Below are 14871 nucleotides of genomic sequence, written 5' to 3'. Positions count from 1 at the left end.
GCCCTGCCTGCATTTTGACTGTTCTTTCTGCCTGGAAACTTAGAAAAGTCCATGGCGTCCAAAAAGCGTCCCTTTAGGTCAAAAGCGGTTTTAGACCAGCTAGAGAACAGCGATAGTAAATCAGAACCACTTGCAGAATTGAGTGATAATGATTCGTGGGGAAATTCGTCATCACACACTGAAAACGATTTTGCGACATTGCTCAGCGATGTGCGAATTTGCCTCTGTATTTCAAATTTCATTGTTTTTGGTTTGATTATATTATTGAATTAAATTTATTATTATTATATTATTATTTTTTATGATTATTTATTAAATTATAATTTATGATTTTGTGTTTCAAGTTTTATCATACCCGGGATGTTTACTAGACTCTTGTTTGTACAGATTTCAGTGAGTTATTCCTAAAAATTACAGCCTACAATAAAAAACTTCATATTTCCATGCAAAAAAATGGAACCGCTTTCAGCACAAAAAATCGGAAATAATCATACCGCCAGGGAGGTTAAGTAATTAATGACAAAGCTATTGCTGATTAAAAACCGGCCTAAAGCAGAAATGTAAACATTTCTCTGGTCTATGGGAGATGTACAGCAGTGAGAGCTGAACTGGTTAATCCTAAATATTCTCATCTCCATTGTAATGTAAATCATTATTTTATCTGATTTTATCTATCACAACGTAGCAATATTTGCCTAGAAGACCCACCCCGTATATACATTTATTTTTCCAGCATTTTATGTGGTCAGATTTCAGGAATGACTCTTGCCTGACCTTTCCGTAGCACATAAAACTGCACAGCTGTCGCTAAGTCACTAAGCAAGGATTTGTCTCTGGGTTCCCGAGCTTTACGGCGGGCCTGTCACCAAAACTTCCATCCCATAAACCTCTCTAGTGCTAACATCCATCTTACAACAATAAATGTACTTTAAAATGATGAGCGGAATAAAATAGTGTGGCGTCTCTTGGTTGCGGCCTGAGCTCGGCTTACAGAGCTGAATGGGAAGGGCAGATACTTGAAACGGAGCTCTGAGCAAGCAGCTGTTTTTGGATGGTTTTTTCTTCTGGCAGATTAGCAATTTTATTCAGCCATCTTATGATTCAACAACTGTGTCAAACAGCAATGCCAAATCATGGACCTGCAAACTGTGCTTAAGCACTAGTCTGGTCCAGGACCCGCCCCCAGCCTGTGATTGGGCAGTGAACAAGGAATAGCACATTACTAAAAACCATCAGCTCGGAGCTGACACAATCATGTACATCTGGTGCCTGGGCAGTTCTTGCCACAAGTCCCTTGACTCCTCTCTATCGCCTCCACTTCGACTATGCAGTCTAGCTGCAGGGGCCGTGCAAAATTTTGGATTCTTCTCATCCCGCAATCTATTTATTGATCTAATTAGTGAAGAGACTCCACTTGCTTACTTCAACTGACGCATTTTGTCCCCTATGACAGTCCCAGTAAGGGGCAAAATGCATCAGTGATGTCTAAGCGGTATTAAATCAAAAAATCAATATTGCAGCTTACTAATTCTTAGATGTGCTAGCTGCATTGGTTTTCATTTTCAGGCTTGCTTTCTTGTATTTTCATCTGATGATCTGGTCAGTAAGTCTGTTGTTTTTCAAAAGAAGCTCTCTTACAGATTTATCAGTTTATAATGATGGGGCAAACCATGCAACACTGACCGGGGGTATTTACAATGATCAGCTTTTATTTATTCATTTAAAACCTTTATACCAAAAGGAAAAAAATGTTTGCTGTAACTGATTATAAAGTGTGAGCTGGAGTTTGGCTTTAATTTGTAAAACATTTATTATTTACATGCTTACCAATTCTTAGATATGATGGTTGTATTTATTTTCTTTTTTTTAGGCTTTCTTTTATCTGGTGATCCAGCCAGTAAGTCTGTTCTCTAGCAAGCTCGCTAGCAGAATGTATCAGTTAGAGAAACGAGACAAACCATTAAACACTTGCAGGGGTGCTTACAGTGATTATTTATTTATGTAAACCTTTATCCCAAAGAAAAAAAAAACAGTTTGCTGTAAGTGCTTATTAAGTGTTAGCTTGAGTTTTCCTTCAATTTGTTAGTGTAGTTAAATGTGCTAGTATATCTAACACTCACCTCCCCCCAAGGCTGCCAGTGCTGCTGTCCAAAGGTGCCCCCTACGCCCCTTCATCCAGAGTGGAGGCACTCTAATACAGGAGGTGTGTTACTGACCAGATCACCAGATGAAAACAGAGGGGAAAAAGCCTAACAAAAGAAAACTGAAAAAATGCAGCCACCACATCTAGTGATTGGTCAGCTGCAATTTAATACATTTTTGATTATGAGTTTAATACCGCTTTAAAGGATGGAGTGTCTTCTCTACTTACTACCTTCAAAAAAGTAAATGAAAGAAACAGATTTATGGCAGGCTAGCCTTCCTGTGTAGTTATTGGCATTGTTCACAAAGGTGTGACACAGATCAGCCCCTGCTGCAGCCTCACACCTTGTGAATTATTACAAAATTACAATGTATAGTTTGATCATTGAGGGAGAGGAGAGATGCAGTTCCTTCTTGCTGATGACATCATCTCAGCCTAGGCACAGTCACTGAGCTCAAGGACAGCTTTGTCCTTGTCAAAAGTTGGAGCTTTTCTGAAAAATGATTCTGTTGCTGTATATTGTGACATGTCAGAAAAGTGTTCACGCAGGCTTCTGAAGTTGCCGAAAGGCCTACATTAATTTAAAATATTATAACATTTTTGCCAATAGGCCAGAGGTTTTTATTGCTCAGAAATTAAATGCTTTTGTCTAGCCGCTCGGTCGCTGTTTGGTGGTTCTCTGTAGGAAGGATAATGAAGACGGGGCTGCCTGCTTTCAGCGATTGAAGCCGAATAGACCTGAAATGGAATAAATTTCTCGTGTCTCAAAGCAGTACAGGCGCAGATAGCCGCAGCGCAGCCTGTGAAGCCGGTTTTATCCGCCCTCTGTTCTGGCAGCTGAGAATCCCTGTTTGTTGTGCTACCGCGCTCACTGTAATCCGCAGGAACTTTGTGCCTCTTTTTATAAACTCGGCAGTGTTGACCTGCTTTAGCGAGATCACAGGGGTCCGCTTCACTGAATTCTCTACCCTCTGCTCCGCCAAAATGGTTTCTTTATTGAAATCCAAAAATAAAAAGAGAGCAAAAAGTTTGTGTGAACTCTGACCACAAACTCTGGTACCCCCCCCTCCCAATTCTGCCCCACTGAGCACGGCCAAGGTCTTTGATTCCACTTTTTGTCTGATATTCTGTCTGGAAGACTGGAGTAGTTTTTAAAGGGCTTATAGTGAAGCCTAGATTACCAGCAATGGTCAAAGACCAATAAGTCCGTGTGAGGCCCATTTCTAAAAACTCACTTTCACCAATTTTATTCCGGAAACATTCACCAGTTTCTTTATTACCTCTTTGTTCACCATATTTTACAATATCTTTCTTTCTTTATTTCTTTTATATTAGCATCTAATAGTAGATATTTTAATGATGATGAAAATAATAATAGTTATAATATAACGTGTGATTATTATAAAATTGCTGAAATACTATTATTATTATTAATAGTGATAATAATAATAGTAGTAATAATAATATATTTGTAAGTCACACATACATTCATTTTGAAATATGTTTTACTTTGTTTACAGTTGAAGATTCTTATCTCTGCTAAAAATTGAATGAGCATTTCTTACACTCTTATGGTCTGTTAAAGAACACGTTACCCCAACATTTCATTTTCCTGTTATGTTCCTGCTGTACTATGTACCTATGTTAAAAAGTATACTGTTATTTGTATTGCTTCCTTTGTGTGAAATCCCTGGTGATCCTGCCAACCCCCTTCCTTTCCTATTTCAAACTGACCACAATAAACATAGATGCACATGTGGTCAGTTTTCTGGCCTTCCTGTCCTCCAATGATTAGAATTGTGTTGACCCCCCCCCCCTCCCCATCCTGCACAGCCATTCACTGGAAAGATCACTGTACTGCTCTTACTCTACCCCCAGTTCTCTAAGCCCTTATTGCAGCTGAGAACAGAGATTATGTGATCATTTATTAAAAATAAGGGTTTTTATAGTTTTTTTTATGTATACGCAAATGTTTTGCTTTTCATTTCTGTTTTAAACTGGTTGGGTTCTTTTACAAGGTGAGAATTCACATATACTTTAAGTTTACTAACAGCACGCTGGACCAATGCAATTATGTATAACATACCATTTCTTGGAATTATTCTTTAAGCTTGGTCGCTTACAACATTCCCAATTCCCAAATCATGACACCTATGATACGTGACAACATTAGAGGGTGCTTCTTATGGCAGCTTTTTGTGATGATTTGAATTCAGCATGGCTGTGCTCACCGGTAATTCCTACATGTCCTGTCTGCCACTTCGGATGAGAACGCCGGCGATCCCTCCTTTCTCTTCAGTTTGTCAATTTGAATGTAGTTGAGCCACACTTCCTTCAGTCCTATTACAGCATGTTTGTACCTTTTTGTATGGACCTAAGGCTGGTGGATGACATTGTAAGAGCCTGTGTATTTGCACTTGCACTGCACTGATCACAATGCAGTGTGCTGCAGGCTTCATTTAAAAAATGTAATAAATGCACATGATCAGGAGATTAATGTTGCTGCATTTTCTACAGTGTTGCAAAAAAGGTGGACTACTTTAAAGATACTCTGTCACCATCTTCTACTTCGACAGCTAAACACAGGATGGTAATCTGCATTAGTGGTGCACCATGTAGCCAAAAGTAGAAGCATGCCCTCAAATGATTGCGTTCTGGTGTTTTCAGTGACAGTTGTACAATTCCAACCCAGCAGTAACAGATTTCTGTTGCAGCATAACTATGTCCTATGTACAAATCAGCTTAATAAAGACATTGTTAGACCAGTTTGGTATGTAGGAACTCAAGTGGGCTGCACAGATCCCCGACCTCAACCCTACTGAACACCTTTGGGATGAATTGAAATGCCAATTGCGAGCCAGGTCATCTCATCCAACATCACCACCTGACCTCACAAATTGGCAGAAATTCCCAGAGACGCACTCCAAAATCTTGGCCTGCACAGAGCCCTGACCTCTTCTTCTCCAGCAATACATGTTTATCAGATCAGAAAAATGAAAAAGAAAGGACACTGAAAATGAAACTGCAGACAGCATAAAAACAGAATTAAAAAATAAATAAAATTATTATTATACAGGATTTATATTATTATTATTATACAGGATTTATATTATTATTATACAGGATTTATATAGCGCCAACAGTTTGCTCAGCACTTTACAATATAACGGGAGACAATACAGCAACAATACAGTTCAATACAAGAGGGATAAGAGGGCCCTGATCCTTGGAGCTTACAATCTAGGAAATAAAATTAAAAAATTGGGGTCTATTTAGTGTAAAATCATTTGCAGTAGAAGTACTACCTAACTGCATGATATAATAGTTTTCTGTGAGTATCATAAGCATTTTTTAAGTAAAATACCGAAAGCATCTTTTTTTTCCATCTCAGTGCTGCTGATCTGCATGCACTCCAGAGATGGCTACATGGAATTTCTTAGGGCCAGTTTCCGAATGGTAACAATAGTGGACTGCGTAATGTGTTTTGAAACAGCCTTTTGTCATCTCCATCAGAAACTGGTGACAACACGGAAGCACAGTTGCGAGGCAAAGACAGAGCATTGTCACACTATAACAGGAAGTACCTGAACAAGGAGCTTTATGGCAGGAACACCTAGAACTGTTTTAATAAAAGTTGCAGTTTTAAAAAGGCAAAAAAGAGGTTTTTGAGATATTGACATTAACATGCTAAAGCAGTGGTTGACAACTTACAAGGTGTTGGGGGCCTCAACTGTGGCCCCTGACAACTCCAAATGGCTGCACATGATATTATTTATACAACATAAGATTGTCGGAGACCTCAGGTATGCTAGAGGAGACAATAGGTGCTTGGGAAGTGAAGAGCCACAACAGGAAACAGTCAGAGATTGGGGACAAACTACATGAGACTTCTAGAGATCACATTCATCATGGCCTCTTTATAAATGAATGCTTCCACTACTGGCTGCTGGGGGTATGTAAAGGGCCAAACGTCGAGTATCAAAGGGCTGCAAATTGGGCATTAGGCTGTTAAAGCCTATATGAGCTTGTATTGATTTGTTTTACATCTACTTTAAGTGTACTGTTATCAGAGTGCTGGATTGGAATCCTAAAATAAACCAGTGTGTGTTTTTGTGATGTAAACCAGGGGTCTCTAAATTTATCTGGGCCTCAGCATGGGTCAGTAGTGTATCCTCAATGTGTACTGATTGAAGATTAAGGACAGCAAAAGCTTCCAGTGGTCTCTGCTTCTGATGTAAGAAGGAACTCTGATAGGGAACCTGAGTTAAGGGGGAACCTGATTTAAGGGAGGATTATGTTGGGGACTCTGGTGGGAAACCTGATGTAATGGGGAGCTCTGATGGGGACCCTGGTATGGGGGGGTGCAGGGGATATGATGAAGACCTTGATGTAAGGGGGAAACTGATGAGTACCCCAATGGGGATTTTTTCAGACCTGTGAATATACTGAAAAGTTTGGAGACCCATGGCATAAAGTATGCAATAATGTGAAGAAGAATTGTGGATTTGTGTGGACCATCTCTAGCTCCTGTTGCATTGTTTAATTGCTTATGAATGAATTGTGGAATTTTGTGAGAGATCTGTCCTGGAACAGTTAATTTGTGCCCACGTATCTGACCCCTGAGCTAAAGGTCCACTAATTCCATCTTGTAAACCCTCCTCAGCATCTGGCTGTTCCTACTTCTGTTTCACTTCCATTCTGTTTATAGCATAGACTGTGAAGCCTGCCATCCGACATCACACAATTTCCTTAGATTATATGAACAGACTTGTGATCTCTCCCGATCCCCGAGCACCGTTCAGCAGTGTTGCAGTTCGTTCATCCTCCATCCCAGTCCTGAGCCATACATTATTTATAAACGACTTGACCGCCCGCAGCTTCAAGCATGCTCATATTAATTGGCTGTGCTGCAATCAGGCTCAAAGAAATGGTTAGATCTAGAAAAACAGAATTATAATTCAGCTCTTCCTCCTGGCTGTGCGGTCACAGGAGGGAGAATTACACACTGCTCAATTTTGTTTACTTGTTTAATCAATTTCTACTTATTCATTTATATAGTTCTGACCTGTTCTGCAGTGCTGTACAAAGAATGTTGTCTCAGTTACATCAGTCTCTGCACCAGGGAAGCTTACACTCTAATGTCCCCGCACAGTCACAAACTATTACTATACGTTTATATATGGGCAGCACAGTGGCTAAATGGTTAGCACTTCTGCCTGGCAGTACTAGGGTTGTTGGTTTGAATCCCAGCCACGGCACCACCTGCCTGGAGTTTGCATGTTCTCCCCGTGCCTGCGTGGGTTTCCTCCGGGTACTCCGGTTTCCTCCTACACTCCAAAGACATACTGGTAGGTTAATTGGCTCCTGTCTAAATTGTCCCTAGTATGTGTATGTATGAATGTGACTTAGGGACCTTAGATTGTACACCCCTTGTAGGTTAGGGACTGATGTGCTGCGTAAATTGATGGCGCTATATAAGTACCTGAAATAAATAAATAAATATAGCACTGACATATTCCATAGTGCTGTACAGAGAACACTGAGCCAATCACACCACTCAGCCTTTGTAGGTTGAAGACCTAAGCCTAGTTTGGGCACCCCAGCTAAAAATTTGTATTAATGTGCATAAAGAAGCCAAGGAAAGATGGAAAAATCTCCAAAAGGCATCAAATTACAGATTAGACATTCTTATAATATGTCAACAAAAGTTAGATTTTATTTCCATCATTTACACTTTCAAAATAACAGAAAACAAAAAAATGGCGTCTGCAAAAGTTTGGGCACTCTGCAGAGTTAATATCTTGTACTGCCACCTTTGGCAAGTATCACAGCTTGTAAGCGCTTTTTGTAGCCAGCCAAGAGTCTTTCAATTCTTGTTTGAGGTATCTTTGCCCATTCTTCCTTACAAAAGTCTTCCAGTTCTTTGAGATTTCTGGGCTGTCTGTCACGCACTGCTCTTTTAAGGTCTATCCATAGATTTTCAATTATGTTGAGGTCAGGAGATTGTGAAGGCCATGGCAAAACCTTCAGTTTACGCCTCTTGATGTAATCCCCCGTGGATTTCGAGGTGTGTTTAGGATCATTATCCATTTGTAGAAGCCATCCTCTCTTTAACTTCAGCTTTTTCACAGATGGCATCAAGTTACCATCCAAAATTTGCTGAAATTTTATTGAATCCATTTTTCCTTCTATCGTGAGACATCGTGAGATGTTCCCTGTGCCACTGGCTGCAACACAACCCCAAAGCATGATTGATCCAACCCCATGCTTAACAGTTGGACAGAGGTTCTTTTCATTAAATTCTGTGCCCCTTCTTCTCCAAACGTACCTTTGCTCATTCCGGCCAAAAAGTTCAATTTTAACCTCATCGGTCCACAGAACTTTCCAAAATGCATCAGGCTTGTCTATATGTTCATTTGCAAAGTTCAAACGATGATTTTTGTGGTGAGGACGTAGAAGAGGTTTTCTTCTGATGACTCTTCCATGAAGACCATATTTGTACAAGTATCTGTTTATAGTGGAATAGTGTACCACAACTCAAGTGTCTGCCAGATCTTTCTGGAGGGATCGTGCAGTCAAACGTGGGTTTTAAATTGTTTTTCTCACAATCCTGCGAGCTGTTCTGTCTGATATTTTTCTTGGTCTTCCAGATCTTGCTTTAACTTCCACTGTTCCTGATGACTGCCATTTTCTTAATTACATTCCGAACAGAGGATATTGAGATCTGAAAACGCTTTGCTATCTTCTTATAGCCTTCTCCAGCTTTGTGAGCGTCAACTATTTTCAGTTTCAGTTTTCTAGACAACTGCTTAGAAGAATCCATGGTGCTGATTGTTGGGGCAAGGTCATATGAGTCTGGGCATTTAAAACCTTTGAGATTGACATAACCTGGTCTTCCCAGACGATGATTGAGAACAATCCATGACACTGGCAGGTCTCAGCTTGGCAAAGGGGGCAGTGCATGCTATAAATTCTGCAGGGTGCCCAAACTTTTGCAGATGCCATTTTTTTGTTTTCTGTTATTTTGAAAGTGTAAATGATGGAAATAAAATCTAACTTTGGTGACATATTATAAGAATGTCTAATCTGTAATTTGATGCCTTTTGGAGATTTTTCCATCTTTCCTTGGCTTCTTTATGCACATTAATACAAATTTTTAGCTGGGGTGCCCAAACTTTCGATCCCCACTGTATATGTAAAGTGCTGCGTAAATTGATGGCGCTATATAAGTACCTGAAATAAATAAATAAATATAGCACTGACATATTCCATAGTGCTGTACAGAGAACACTGAGCCAATCACACCACTCAGCCTTTGTAGGTTGAAGACCTAAGCCTAGATCCCCAACCAGTCAGGCCCTGTATTGATATTGATTATTTTTTCTGCCTATTTTCTCACGCTATTAATATTATTTATATGAATACCAAGAATAATAAAACAGTAACAATTACTTTTTCAGATTGTTTCAAATTTTGATACGTTGTATTGGTTTTTGGTTGCACATTTGGCTAAGGCTGCCCTTTGTTTTTTTTCAGGCTCCAACACCTGGCTGGTTCCAGAGACGCGGGGCGCCATTGTCCAGGGAGGTTATGGCCACACCAGTGTCTACGATCTGATTACAAAGTCTGCGTATGTGCACGGAGGGTACAAGGCTCTGCCAGGGAACAAATATGGCTTGGTGGATGATTTGTACCGATACGAGGTGAACTCCCGGACCTGGTGAGTATTACAGAGATGTATGAGGGCTGCAAAGTTTTGGGAATATCCTGTAGAAGAGCAGCGTCTGTTCTTAGATGGATGATTTTTTGATCGAAGGGTAGTGTGAGTTGCACTTTATTTTTAAAGTAAAACTCGAGTCGCACACTTGTGTGTTATTTTCAGCAATATATCTATCTTTACATTCTATTTTGTGTTCTGTGCTAAACCTGATTGTCATTATAGCAAACAATGATCTTTGTAGCTTGATAAATTTAAGCTATTGTCACCCAGTAACCAATAACAGCAATGTAACCACCTTAGTACTAATCCATAAATCTAACCCTTGTAGGTGATCTGTCAGGATACAATTATGGGAGCTTCCATTGATGAAACAGAGGGTCAGAGGTCATCTGAAGTCCTGCCAGTGCCTGCCCTCTTAGGTGTCCGTTTATGAACCATCGGTAATAGATCGCTGCTCAGTTCTCCGGCATTCTCGGAGAACACAGTTCTCCTGTGAATGCAGTTTATGAAGCAGTTCTCTGAACGAAGGGAGAACGGTCTCCAAACGCTGGAGAACGGTCTACAAACTCTGGAAAACGGCTGATTTTACTATAATCTCGCGAGATTACAGTAAAAGATCAGTTTACTAAGCAGAGGTAAATTATCTCTGCTTAGTTTGCGGTCCCTCTGATTCTCCAGCTCTGGGCTGGAGAATCTGGAGGGAGAACACAGATCTCCAGTGAAGGACTGACATGATCTCCTGAGTGTCATAAACTGTGAATGACCAGAGAATAGCTGAGATCCGTTGAATCGCAGCTATTCTCTGTGTTATAAACGGACACCTTAACTAGCTAAGCTCACACACTGGGGGAGATTTACTGAAACTGCATGGTGCAAAATCTGGTGCAGCTCTGTATAGAAACCAATCAGCTACCAGGTTTTATTGTCAAATCTTAAGTGAACAAGCTGAAGTTACAAGCTGATTGGCTACCAGGCTCAACTGCACCAGATTTTGCACTCTCCAGTTTTAGTAAATCTCCCTACTGTCTCCCTTCTTCTGAGTGAGTATGGGTAGTTGACAGGGCAGCAGCTGTCAAATTATAGTGACCTTTGAATCCCTGACACAGAGTGAAGCGCTAGACTGGCAGAGTAAGCTAAATAAGGTGGAATAGAATACTTTATGAAGTTTTCATTCACATGATAAAATGGACCTCTCAGTAACTTCTCAATAATTTCCTAATATGTTACAACATAAAGCAAAAGCTGTACTTGAGCTTTGCTTAGTTGAACATGATGTTACCCATCTGCTGTAGGCAGCAGGAGGATTTCCCTTAGTTTCCTCTCCCTCAGTGATCAGACTGCAAAATTGTAACTTTGTAGAAAGACATAGGCATAAGCAGAATCAACACAGAACTGGCATCTACCTGACAGTTCCAGCAGGCAGATCCTGTGCTGAGCAAGCACAGTCCACCCTGTGTGAAAAGGTCCATAAGGTGAGAGTTGGCAACAGAAGATGATATGTGTCAGGCTTTGGAAACACAACCAAGAACTGCACAGGAACCTGTATTCATACGATTGTGTGATCTCTGAGCCGTCATCTCTGTCCAGAAAGTAGATGGTGAACTTGGATGATAGCTGAACACAGATGGCGCTGTCCTAGAGAGAAATACAGATGTGGGCATTTTCTAGGGGAGTACTGTGAATCCTTTAACCCTTTGAGGACCAAGGGACGTATTTGTCCCCTGTTTTTAGTTGCGTGTATTATCTGATTAAGAACTTAAAACTCTTTTTTTTTTTTTTTTTGGTTTGAGTCAAAATATTAGTTCTTATCAACAAACAACAATGGATGTAGCTTTTTGCCAATTATTTCATGAAATGGCTTAGTTACAGCAACTGAACTGTACGAACTTTAAAAACAAAAAAATTTATTCTTTTGGTGGTCCAAAATCTTACGGTCCTCAAAGGGTTAAGAGGTAATAAATAACTGGAAAAGGTAAACTGACACATTATTGAGCGTGAAAAAATATATCTGATGCTAGGTACACCTTTAGGAGTGAATATTCAATTTTCTGCATAGGTTTAATTGTAGCATGACCTACATGCTAAAAACTAGCATGAGATGTCAAGTGAAATTTCCTCAGCAATATATACATGCACAATTTCAGTGGTAAACAAAATGTTTACATTTTCTACTAAATTTGTGATATAATAGCATGGCATCTGCTGACAATGTACCAACCTAAAATCTGTCTGCCAGAGAATATTCATTGGATCTAGCAGGCAGCTGAGAGTATGGTGTACAGAGACCCGGTCACCAGACGATTCATTTCATCTACGATCTTTCCATAACATTGTAGCTTATACAAGAATATAACTGCACAAGAATATATGTGCATTATTTTTGTATGCTTGGTACATCCTTGTAAAATCCTCCCTTGTTTTGACAAAAAAAAAGAGGCTTGAGATTGCTGCTCGACACCTCTATCTTGGATGTGATGTAAGCAGCTCCAGCAGATTCAGAACTGTCACTCTTAAAATATTCCCCTTCACTGCTCCCTTGGTAGCTACATTAAAAGCTATGTAAGGGGCAGAGGAGCTGGGCCAGCAGTGACCGTAATAATCAAATTTACAGGTTCAGAGGCACAGTAAATAAAAAAATAATTTATAGAAAGGAAAAACACTGCAAGCAAGCGTTTAATACTTGCACCTCTGCATGCTAATATCCCTCTATGGTCTCTGTTACTGCCCAGATCTTTGGCACTGTTGATGGTAATAAACCAGATGAATAGAATTGTGAAATGACTGCAGTTTGGTCCTGAGTACTCTTTGGAAAATGCCAATCTGAGATGAAGCTACCGGAGCCCTGTGTTTGGTTTTACGGCAGTCTCTGCACTCATAGGAATTGCTGCTATTTGTTTTTTTGCCTCCAGACATCTGAATTGCATATAAAACATGCAGATTGTGGAGTTACAAACTCCACGCGAGCAGCACCACCACTAATCTGTTGATCCATCATGGCTGCCGATGGTGACGTTTGGGCTCTACATTGCACACGTTGACCTTTTAGTTCCTGCTTTCCTCTAAGCTGTTTGGAGATTAAGTTCCCTCTGCAGGAACTTTCTCTCTCGTTGGTTTAATTTTTGCCTGCAGACACACAGATGCCCCCACCTGACTGCCTTGGTGGAAAAAGGATGGGGGCAGCAGCTTGCCTCGCTGGTGACCGCACACACTTTCCAATTGAAATGCCATTAGCTGGTGGCAACTTGGCAATGCTGATGGAAGAAATCGTGTTTGTTTTCTTGAAAGGGCGTGTAGAAAATCAGAACTTAATGTTAATGGATTCAGCTGAGACTGAAGTGATTGTGCTGTTATTAAGGATGATAATGTGAGACGCAGTGTGAAATCCCTGACCTCGAATTCATTATAGGTTAGATAATACACCCACTACGGCAGATTGTGAAGGTGAGGCGAGGGAAAAACTAGGTGACTTAATAACGGAGGATCTGTGAGTAGTTTGTTTTACAGACTAAATGGCATGAGATGAACAGCTTCTGGAGCCAACAAGATTCTCTCTAGTGTACCACACATGCAACAATTTGTCGACTGTCAAACTGACCAGTTTAATTACCTGGAAATTTAGATTAGCAACACAAATGGTAAATTTGCTGGCATCACGCCAATCACTTATAGCATGTAAAGTGATTCTAAAGGTTTATTTTTTTATTTTTTGTAAATTAACAAACATGTCTATACTTACCTGCTCTGTGTAGTGGTTTTGCACAGAGCAGCACCGATCCTCCTCTTCTCGGGTCCCCCACCGGCACTCCTGGCCCCTTCCACGTGCCCTCATTGCAAGTCGCTTGCTATGGGGGCACTCTTGCATACTTGCTTCCGAGCCCTGCTCTGTGTGTCCCTTGTTCCCTCCTCAATGGCTGTGATTGATAGCAGCAGGAGACAGTGGCTCAGGCTGCTGTCTGAGTCAATGGGGAGGGAGCGAGCCAGGAAAGCCTCTGCTCTCATGCACATCACTGGATCAACAATGGGCTCAGGTAAGTATAAAGGGAAGCTGGGGGGGAGGGGACTGCATGAAGGGTTTTTTATCTTCATGCATAGAATGCATAGAGGTAAAAAACCTTCAGTCTTTAGAGCCACTTTAAAGCGGAACTAAACTCTCTTAATCAACATGAACTACTTTTAATCCTATGCTGCTAGCCTTAGTAAATCGACAGGAATGTATATCATACAGTATTTACCTGTTTTCTATTTCAATGGTTTTTATTAATTTTTAAACAGTATAAAAGAGAGGCAATAAAACATGCCCACGCAGAGGCTATCAATTGCACAGATAAAAAAAATGCAAAATAAAAAAAAAAGGAAAAACAGTGCTCTAATGCCAACAGGGCAAAAGGTACGCCCACACAGAGGCTATCAATGGCACATAAATTACAAAACATTACTGTAACTGACTATAACAACTAAATGCAGCAGGCCAGTCACACCAAAACAGAGAAAGAATGAAAAAAAAAAAAAAGAGGGGCAAGGGGCAGGGGTCCAAGAGCGCCAATACCGAAAGCCATTACATCCCCAGACTAGCCAGGGAGAGTGTGGGAAAGGCATATTGCAACCACGGCTCCCATATTTTCAAAAATTTATGTTGGGAGTCGTTGCGGATACTCGACATCTGTTCGTTGAGCATCATAGTGGTCATATGATCCCGCACCCCCTGAAGAGGGACAACCGGACTCTTCCAGGCCTGAGCAATTGTTCTAGTGGCCGATAAAAACAGATAGGAAGCCAACTTCTGCTGATGAGCCAAGAGGCCCGGTATGGGGCAATGAAGCAAAGCATACCGAGCATCCCAGCGGATGGAGAGATGGAACAAGGTGAAAAGGAGGCCAAACACACAAGACCAAAAACGAAACAGTCTCGGGCATGACCACCAGATATGCAATACATCTCCACGATGGCCACAACCCTGAAAACATTGATCACTACAGGCAGGGTTAGCCCGGGCCAACCGAGCCGGAAC

The 14871-nt window shown here is 40.8% G+C and overlaps 1 protein-coding gene across 2 annotated transcripts in view; it reads left to right on the top strand.

The window, feature by feature from the left end:
* Positions 1–14871, top strand: part of ATRNL1 (attractin like 1) — an 857293-nt gene that overhangs the window by 215270 nt on the left and 627152 nt on the right. For both annotated transcript variants that reach the window (XM_089653036.1, XM_089653035.1), the window contains exon 9: positions 9680–9863. In XM_089653036.1, the coding sequence (XP_089509162.1) occupies positions 9680–9863 (184 nt within the window). The remainder of the gene's footprint in view (positions 1–9679; positions 9864–14871) is intronic.

This window comes from Staurois parvus, unplaced genomic scaffold (genome assembly GCF_062004578.1).
Source record: "Staurois parvus isolate SC_StPar_1 unplaced genomic scaffold, SC_StPar_1.0 ptg000697l, whole genome shotgun sequence".
NCBI classification, from domain to species: Eukaryota; Metazoa; Chordata; class Amphibia; order Anura; family Ranidae; genus Staurois; species Staurois parvus.
This window is presented reverse-complemented; position numbering and strand designations above follow the sequence as displayed.